We start from the raw sequence: 10,455 nt of genomic DNA on the forward strand, positions 1-10,455 counted from the left end.
GACAATAAGACAAACTGGTGTTAATACCCAGACTAGTTATTGCAGACTGATGCCATTTATAGCATCTATAAAGAATAAGATAATATATGATATCATATTATACAGACTTTCACTACATTTTGAGGACCAAATATGCTATAGATATGATAGACATTTCATATGCTGTATTACACTGACCTCAAGACTATAGAGATAAAAATATCACAAGAACAATAAATATAATATGATTCTCTCTTAGCCTCTTTTAGCATTCTATACAATCGAAAATAAATTCTGTATAGATTAAATACATGGTAAGAAACTGATTATTACTTTCGTTCACATATCGGTCGAAATAAGTTTGTGCAGGGTTCATCGACCCAGCGGGTGTCGAAACTTTGCCAAATTCCCGCACAGTTGGAAACTCTACCATTATTCGGCTGGTATGGCCCCCAATCAAACCATGTGACTGCCTTCAAAGACGGGAAGTGCCTCCAGTCATCTTCAATATCATAATCGGTCATGCCAATCCAGTGTTTTGGCGCTGTGTAGAATATGAATAAATCATAGTTAATTTAATGCATCGTTTATTCTATACTTTGATCATAAAATGAAATTACACAACCAGAAAGAAAATTTACCATTTACAACTCTGAGAACTAATGAAGTGGAGTCGTCGGTGCGTTACTGACTTCGTTATTACCTACAGACATTGATCAGGGTAACATTCCTTTACAATTATACATTATATACAATCTTGAATCTGCATTTTCATATTACTCTTCGAACGATAGATTCATTAAGTTCGATAAATCTTTAAAATTGAAAAATAAAAAATATTTTGCTTTAAAAAAATTGAAAGAAATGAGTATAATTGTACCTAACCAATCGTAAGATTTAATTATATTACATGACCGTGCAAATATATGCCAGAATTTGTCTGAATATATACTTGTGCGTACAAAGTTTTTATATAAAGAATGAAACAAATTCTCATACTAAATCAAAACGATGCAAAATCCTCATACTTAAACCAAACGACCAAAAATGGAAGATCTGAGAAGGTTCCATTTGAGAAACTGACCATACACGAGGAGACCCTCTTTGTAATTTGTTCAATACAATGTTCCGATTAATAGAAACAAGAGTACACAAAATAAGAATTCACTAAATTTGTCGTTATTATCAAATTTGTGTTATAAAAGTAAGATTAAAATACACAAATTGAATGAGACAATTTGTACATATTTTGTATGTCTATTGATAACATTATACACACAAAAAACAGCTTGTGAATCTTGTTTAAATACTTATTATAGTTTGTAAAGCATGTGTTAAAACAGACTATTTTTAGTATATTTACCACATTTAGATAGGTTATAGGCCACTATTGAGTGTCGCATATTCAACAATGTTCTAGACAATAATTAATTTCACATTTACCTTCTTGTTGCAACAGAATGCCTCTAAGAAAATCATTTTCAGCAACACTTTCTATGTTCACGAGATTGGCATCGAACTGACTGCAAAAGCACTGAGGAAACAAAAACAGAACTCATAATGAAACTATTTTATATACGTATATGGGGAAAACATACGGCTAATAATGGAGATTCTTATTAATCATGTTTACCTAACTGTATAAAAATTGTAAAGAATTATTTTCATACGAAAACTACCTTAACATATTGCCTAAGAATCTTAGATTTTACATCACAAGAATTAGAATGTCTGCACATACACTAAGGGTACAAACGGGTAGATATGGGCAAAATAGAATCCCAAGGAGTGAAAGATATTGTTTATTTTGTAATACTATGGATTTGGAAGATGAATACCATTTTGTTTTGATATGCCCATGCTATGTAGACATAAGGAAAAAATATGTGAAACAATATTATTACAAAAGACCATCTATGTGTAAATTTATTGAGCTGATTTCTTCTAATAATAAAATTATACTAATGAATCTAGCTAAATATCTGAGAGAATCGATTAAAATCAGGAACACTTTTGTTAGTACTAACACTTAAATTCTATATTTGTTACAAATTTATACTCAAATTTCAATTGATTTGTTGTATCAAATATGTTTATACTCTGCTTAGGAAATTATATTACAAGTGATGATAATAACCTCTTAATTTTTAATCCAGAATTGTTCATTCTCCAACTTTACATGGAATTCAATATTATATATTAAATCCTTTATTGTTTGTTAATATATAAAATAGAAACGTGACATATTTACAATGTGTGTATTTATATTGCAGTGATGATGTACTATGTACAAATCCTAAATAAAATTATGTTCTGTTCTGTTCATGTTTACCATGTTATCATTATATCATTTTTATGTTCACTTTTGAGAAGAAAAAAAGCATGACTAGCAATCGTGCAGCTTGAAGCGACTTCTATGACTAAATATAGCAATCTTAGCTCGTGCCTTTGTGTTGTTTTATTAACAGTACATAATGAATCGATTAAATTTACATTTACTTGCATGAGAGCAATTATATAGTTAACCTGTCACAGAAATGCAATGTCTTCATAGCTCGTTCTGTTTATAGACAATTTTTTATCGACGAACATATTTTTGACAAGTATAACAATATTTTTTTTTATTTCATTATTTTCATTATGTGTGTTTTCAATTGCTCTCCAATGATCTCTACTCTCATAAAAGCAGTTAGTTGTCAATATAATATTACACAAAGTCACTATAAAAATTGTTTATTTTATGCCTGTTTTAACCATGTCAGGTCATTTCTCGGTTTACGAATATTAAATTGCTTTTACTTGAGCTTCGTAGAATTTAAGATCATTACTCCCGAATAAGTAACATGAATTCTCGAAGTACGTCCATCCATCAGGACACATTGTAGTGTCTGAAATATAACATACATGCATATATGCTTTGAAATATAATGAACAAATTAATTGTAGTCTTAAACAATTGTTTTGTGCAATGAAATGATTGTTTATTATTATTCATTTACAATTTAGATCCTATAACTCTGTACTGTAAAGACATTCTATTCTCATACTCAGCAAATGGAAAGGCAAAAATAATTATCTTCACTCTCAAATGAGAATTTGATGATAAACCTTAATTTAGTAATAGATGTATAATTTATAAATATGAACTTAAAATTTGTTAACTGTATTTTACACATATCCGTGCTTCTTTCGCAACTCCGTAAAAATGGTATTGCACGGCCGTGCATAACGTTCTTTTCGGTGTATAAATATAGTGTACTTGAGGCGCATCAATAAAATAAAAGATTATTTTCACTGTAAACATATGTAGCCAACACAGTTTCGGTAACATTTCTTTTTCAAATGAGACTTTTCCTGTAATGACTGATCTCTTTGACAACAGTTTGGTATTTTATGACACTCACATTTTAAATATATTAAAAATAGGAAGCATCAACCAAGTTTTGATTTTAAAATTTCAGAAAAAAAGCAAATCGATAAAAAATTGAAATTAACATTTTAAAATTACACTTCGATTAGCTAGAAGGTGTTAAAATAATTTTGAAATTGTGAACTACGCGTATTTTCAGAAGCTCAAAAGAAATATCCCCTTTATCTTGAAGAGACATGATATTTTTTACTTAGATGTATCAACCAATTAAAATAAATACAAACTAAAGGAAAAGAATAGTTTGAAACCATTGTCAAATGTCACGATTGATGCCAGCAGTTCTAAGAATTAATGATCTGCACCTCGGTATTTTTGTCAAGATTGAAAATTTTCTTGACAAACCACATCTAGCATATTTTTTTTTCATTTTCATTTTCCTTTTTTTGATTTCGTTTTTGCTTCTTCACACTGTGTTATCGCATTTCCGCCTTTCCCTGCTGTAAAAAATACGATTGATATAATGGGAATACAAGAAATAAAGAGAAATGTTAGATGAAAGGAAATTTAAATACAGCGAGCTGATATATTTATAAGGGTTCTGTAAACTCTATTAAACTTTTGTTTTGGTGATAAAAAGATAAGCTTAAGTGGTTCTTTGCTCTAAACGATTTGTGAAGAGTGTTGAAAGAGTAAATAATTAATTTGAACCTTGGCCCTAGAACTAATTAATAATATTGATAACAAGTCCACTATATATCTACTTTTTAAGAAAAGTCAAGTCAAACGAATTACAAGAGTATTTCGTGAAAGATATAGTCACACTTGCTTATAAGCTAAATCACTTAATTTAAAAAATAAAAAAGAAAGTCCATAATGGCAAATTCAAAAATGTTGCAGACTCGGTTTGATGGGCGGTACCGTCAAGTGCAAACTACTGTCAACGCCCCCCCCCCCCCCCCCCTAGCATCGGCTGAAGCAGAATTCAACATTTAATTATGATTATGGTAAATTTTTGAATTTAGAATCATCCGAAATTGGAACCTTCAATGTGACACTAAGTGCAATTCCATGAAAAGCGGGGTATGGTCCCAAGTGATAGAAAGCGTATGCTCTAAACGAGATAAACGAGTAAACAACAGGCGGAACTAGAAAAAAATGGAACTTTGAAAGGGGAAGTCTATAAACGCAAAATTTAAAATGTTTGGTCTGATTGAGCCTATATATGGAATGCTAGCCGCCATCGTCCACGGTTCTTAGCATTGGATTGAACAGAAATTTACATTTAAGGTAAGAGTTCCCAAATGCATAATCTCAGCATTAAAGACTATTCAAATAGCCTAGAATTACTGTCAACTGCTTTGAAACTAAGCGGCGTGGGTTCAAACCCAGATGCGTCATTTTTTTCCTTTCTTTCTTTTTTTTTACATTTTTAATGTATCTCGTATATTCCTTTTTGAAAAAAAAGTTTAATTTAAATTATATAATTAATATGGGTATTTATTTGCTCAATCGAATAAAAATATGGTACCTGATATCTTAAAAGTCTAATTAAATCAAAACTACTTGTTAAAAATATTTTTAACATTTTAAAAGATCATCTAATATACTTTTGAAAAGATAGGGAAACTTTGAAAATTGCCCCTCAATTTGGTAATTTTTAGAATCTTTTTTTAAATAGGCTGTCTTACTAGGAAAATGGTCAAAAAAGTGTTAAATCATGGGAAGGGCAGGGTAACATTTCTGTGCATATGACGTGATTCTTTAGAAGAAACACAGATTTGGCTTTCTGAGATTGTGCTGAATGTTATTATTTGTTTCATAGCAAGAATAAATGGGAGAATATTTTTCCATAAGGATGATAGATCGTTTATGCTTTCTTCACTTCCAATGGCAAGGTTTTAATTCTGTCCTGAACAATATTCATTTATTTTGTCTCTTATTTTGTTTTTTGTTGTTTTTTTATCTTCGAAATTGAATAGCTCTTATCTATGCCAGTTAGGTGGAGTTTATTGAAAGTAAGCGGAGCATTTTGTACATAAGGATTTTATAAGAGGAGCAATTAGTGATGGAGTATATTTGCAACATTTTACTCGTGCAACGGAGCATTATCACGGATGTCATGACTTATCAAGGACTTACGAAGAGTATAACAGCTGTGAATCATTCTCAAAACTTTTATTCGTTTTCTTTCTTTTGAACTTTTTGGTCGTAAATGATAAAATTCTAAATGATAGTTACAAAATTTGGTAAAATAACTTGTTGGATATTACTTGATATTGTGAAATTTAAACTATGAAAATATAGAACAAAATAATTTTTCCAATGTGGCTAAAAGTATTGTATTTATCAATGTGATAAATATCAGCTCTAAATAACGCTCCACTTTAAGATCTGCTCGTGAATACGAAATTATTTCTGGTGACCTTTTAATCGGCGAGCTTTCATAATTTTGAAAGCGATGTGGTTTCTAAATTAACTCTTGGAAAACCAATACTGAGTAGGTATTATTCACGATTTCGAGAACAAAAATGGCGTTGTCAATAAAACCGACATGTAAACTGGCAAAACAATATTGCCCATTAAAAATTGACTCTATTATTTCAAGTTAATAATGTTAAAAATTACTTCAAACATTTTTCTTCTAACAAAAATCAACAATTTGCTTAACTTCCACGGATAACGGAATTTTGATACTTCTTCTAATGCCTATGTAAAAACCGGTTTGATTGCAGGGCTAGAAATAGCTTTCTTGCATAGCAGACTGGCGTTTCCGTGAGTTTTACCCATTCCGGAAATTTCATCTGGCATGGCAAGCCTCGTTACCGCCCAATGGGCGGGTCCCCTCGGGAAGGATATTCCGGTCCAAACCGCAACATATGACAAATATTATTATTCTCGGGAATTTTCCGAATTATATAGAGGGCGAAAGACAAACGGACGTCATCAGATCTACATAAAAGAAATAAGTAAATCTGAACTTTTGTCAGATTGTGTGTTTATTTTCTGCCTTAAAAATTAATGAGATGTCCGCAACAACTTCACAAAAATGTCCCGTAAACCATATGGTAAACTTTGTTTAAATTTTGCACAAATGTGTCATCAAAGGCAAATAAATGACCAATATGGTAAATTTTACATATCCTTAGAGTGCCCATTACGGGTATCTTACCTTAAAAATAAAAATGTTGGCGAGTTTAAAATGGAAAACATTTGCAGATGTAAATTCATATGCCATTTTCTTAAATATACTTATTTTGGCTGAAGAAGATACATCACGTAAACAACAAATTCATTGAAACTTATAAGACTTGTTTCGATGATACTGCTAAATATTCATATACGGTACTTTGTTTGCCGTTTTTAGACACATAACTTTATTTTTGGCGCTTTTCAATATTACAAAAGCAACAATATAAGCTTAATTACACATACATACACCGATGAATTGTTTAAAGGGTATAAATCTTTATCTCATGAAAAAATGTTTTAATTAAATCTATCAACAGTAAAATTATATTGGTTCCATAATTTACATGGTTGATTCCCGGAAAAGTTGTTACATAGAATGTACGTAAACAGAATAAAATTTTCCGGAACAAAATATTATTTTGCTACTTTAAGTAGGGTTTTATATTTTGTACGTGCGCCATTCTCTTCAAAGGCAATAAGTTTCCATATTTATTTCATACAAGCATTTTGGAAGCATACTTTTTAAAATTCAAACAATATTTTTGCATCAGATATATAGCTTTATACTCTTTGAAAAACGATAAATGATTAATCCTTGCCATATCTTTATCTACAATACTTTATTATACTGGTACGTTGTGAATAATGAAGATGCCTTATATATATGATTAAAAGCAAACTAGTAGCGATTTAGCCAACATAGTTGCCGTAACAATGATACTTTTTTCTGTTATGACTGATCTCTTTGGCAATTCCTTTTTAACAATAATTTAATACTTTATGACACTTACATTTCAAATATATAAAATTAAGGAAGTATCAACAAAGTATTGACTTTACCATTTCTGAAACAAAACAAATTGATACATAATTGAAATTACCAACTAAACAGTACACCCGAATAAGCTAGAATGTGTTAGTATAAACAATTTCAGAAACTCAAAATACAGTAAAAGTTATAAATCGGAATTAAATATCACTGTCCGTTTAAGCATACTAATGGACTTTTAGAAATAAATTTTTAACATTTATTACAATAATAAAAAATATCCATTAGATCAGCCATCGTATGTACAAAATATATCTTTACTGTTTTCTGGTCATACGCTTTGATAAACGTTCAGTGCTTGTGTGTTTGTTTAAATGCTTTAATTTAAGATTTAACTGGAACCGTTTGCCGTTGGCAAATTAAATGTGTTCGCTTTTATCTATGGTCATGACTGCACCTGATAAATGTCTAATATATTGCCATCTGTTGTATTATTTAATCAAGTTTACAGCCTTAGCTTTACCTTCATAATAAATACCTTGATGTAATAAGTACATATTGGTCGTCATAAATTAAATCATTGTCCGACAGTAACAGTTTTGTTTGTTTGTTTGTTTGTTTGTTTGTTTCATTTTACGCCTTTTCCCAACAATATTTCAGTCATATAGGCGGGTAGTTTCCTAACCATAAATCTTCTATTTTTTAATCTGTCTATTTTTTTTTTATAAAAAGACACCAACAATGTTAAGTTTTTTACCTGGGTATTTTATCCTTGTCATTGTTGTCCACCCCTCTGCAAATACTATTCCCGTCAAAAAACTAGGTCCACTTCCGCTGTCACAAATTGTATCATACGACGACAACAAACACTTTTCTGTCGGTGATTTAAATGATGCCGAAATACAATCTTGCTGCGAGGAACAATTAATCAAGCAGCTAGCTAGACTTTTTGAATCTATTTCGTCCGATACATATTCATTTTTAAGTTTATAGTTTATCCTAGCTTTATGTTTGACATTCTGGTTTGCACAACATATGTGCACGATCGTTAAAATATTGAAGACAAAAATGATAGTTTTACACCCAGTCAGAGACATATTTCACGAATTAATACGTGAAATGTATAATAGTATGTGTAGAATAGTGAACTGAACTTAACAGAACAAAGTGGATATTCAGATGTTCTAATTATCGATCTAATTGCAAATTAGCTAAAGGGATAAAATTTCTGTTTACTCTAAAACAATGGGAGAATCTCACCAATATTCTGAGATATCCATTCTCCAATAAATAAACGTGCGATGAAAGGTGAGCGATTAAAAAAATCATAGACATATGATGATTTTTTTCTGGGTATAATTTGTAAGTAAATATTGACAAAAGTATGGACTAAGGATTATCGGGGAAACACGTTTTAATAAGACAATCGGGTCTCCAGATATCAAACAATGAATACTGGAAATAAAACATGTAAATGTATGGCTAATATTTTAAATCGGATGGACATGTCGATATTAAATGAATACACAGATTAAGCGATTAAGCAAAAATCCTGGATAATCCTGTAACAGATGTTTCTGTCATCGGACAATTGAAGTAATAGTTTTGTACATTTAAAATTACCTATTCAATTTGTTTTTATATACGAAAATACTTTATTTATCTAGAGAAAAAAATCTTACTACTAATTCTAAACATTGTATCTTGTTAAATTGTTACATACGAAAACTACTGTCCCCCCTTTAATTATCTAGAGAAAAAAATCTTACTACTAATTCTAAACATTGTATCTTGTTAAATTGTTACATACGAAATCTACTGCCCCCCGTTACTTATATTACTGTCATTATAGCTAAAGTCATTCTATTTTATTGGATATGGTTTGAAAATATAATTCAAATGCCCACAATTAGAAAATATTGATCATGTCATTGTATTTATGTGACTTGAATGCAATTAAAGTATCTGTTGTTGTTATTGTTGTGTAGTTTTCTATAAGTTTATCCATTATATTATTACATAATCAGCACTGGTCCATTAGTTTTCAACATGGAATGTATTGGCATTATAAATAAAGATGTTTAACAAATGTTAGAAAGAATGTTGCAATGGCGGTATTAAGAAAATCTTAGCCGAATCAATATTTCCCCCCGTTTTTTTTTTCAAAAGAAACTAATATTTAAATTGACTTCCATAAAGATATTAAACCTGACATTTTTGCTGCTGTTTGCTTGTTTAAGGTTTTTCAAAAATTGCACGGATATGTTCAAATTACGAATAATGTATTTCCCGTTGAAATGAATATGTCAATATATATTATGAAGATACTAAATTAAGTTTAAAAGCTACCGTGTTTTTTATTGTGATTTGTAGATTTGGCGTTAAAGTTGAGATTTGACGAAATAATACAATCGAATGTATCTTTAAGGATCACGGTAAAAGTAATAAAAATATTTATAAAAAAAAAACTTTTAAATTTTGTAGAGTTCAGAATAAGCGCAAAAGGGTTTATTTACCAGTTTGTTAACATTGTAAGTTAATACACATGTCATCAAAAAACGTATACCTTTTGTGTCAACAAGGACAACTGTAATGATTTTAAATTTCTTTTATGTTACGAAGCAACGGTAGACAAGAAACATTTCAATGAGATCATGATTAGTTTTATCCTATTACACTTTAAGACAAAAACCTTTTAATAGAAACCATGAACCTGTGTTGATTTTATTAAGACTGTGAGAATCACAAGGAAAACTGTAATATAAAGTGAAAAAAGTATATTGTTGATCCGTATGATTACATTTAAAACAAATATTAAGGATAAATGTAAATTTAAAAAAGGAATATTTTTAATGCTACTGATAAATCAAGTCTTCTGTTTATGATTTAAAACTTCTTGAGAAAGATTAACAGAATCACGTGTAGAATCAAATGTCCTCAAGATATCCAACCATACCATTAACCTCTAGCATTTAAAAAAAGACGTTAAATAGTACGATTTCAATTGGTGTTGACGATAACTTATGGTTGATTTATGATCTTATATCTGATGATATAATAAAAAAATAGCGACATAACTAATGATGAAACTTGCCAGGCTTACCTAAACATAATAACTGTAAAGCACGTTCAAGAAATGAGACCACAT

At 30.0% G+C, this 10,455-nt stretch overlaps 1 protein-coding gene across 1 annotated transcript; it reads right to left on the reverse strand.

Moving 5' to 3' along the window:
• Window positions 1–308: 308 nt before the first annotated feature.
• LOC132740233 (C-type lectin domain family 3 member A-like) lies at window positions 309–8,448 on the reverse strand. Its single transcript, XM_060728094.1, has 4 exons — window positions 8,065–8,448; window positions 2,779–2,867; window positions 1,423–1,513; window positions 309–523 (listed from the first exon to the last, which is right to left on the reverse strand). Exons 1-4 carry the CDS (start codon window positions 8,402–8,404, stop codon window positions 309–311), a joined length of 735 nt encoding a protein of 244 aa, XP_060584077.1. The 5' UTR covers window positions 8,405–8,448.
• Between the last annotated feature and the right edge of the window lie 2,007 nt (window positions 8,449–10,455).

Source organism: Ruditapes philippinarum, unplaced genomic scaffold, assembly GCF_026571515.1.
Source record: "Ruditapes philippinarum isolate M1 unplaced genomic scaffold, ASM2657151v2 ctg13479_1_1_1_1, whole genome shotgun sequence".
Classification (NCBI taxonomy): Eukaryota; Metazoa; Mollusca; class Bivalvia; order Venerida; family Veneridae; genus Ruditapes; species Ruditapes philippinarum.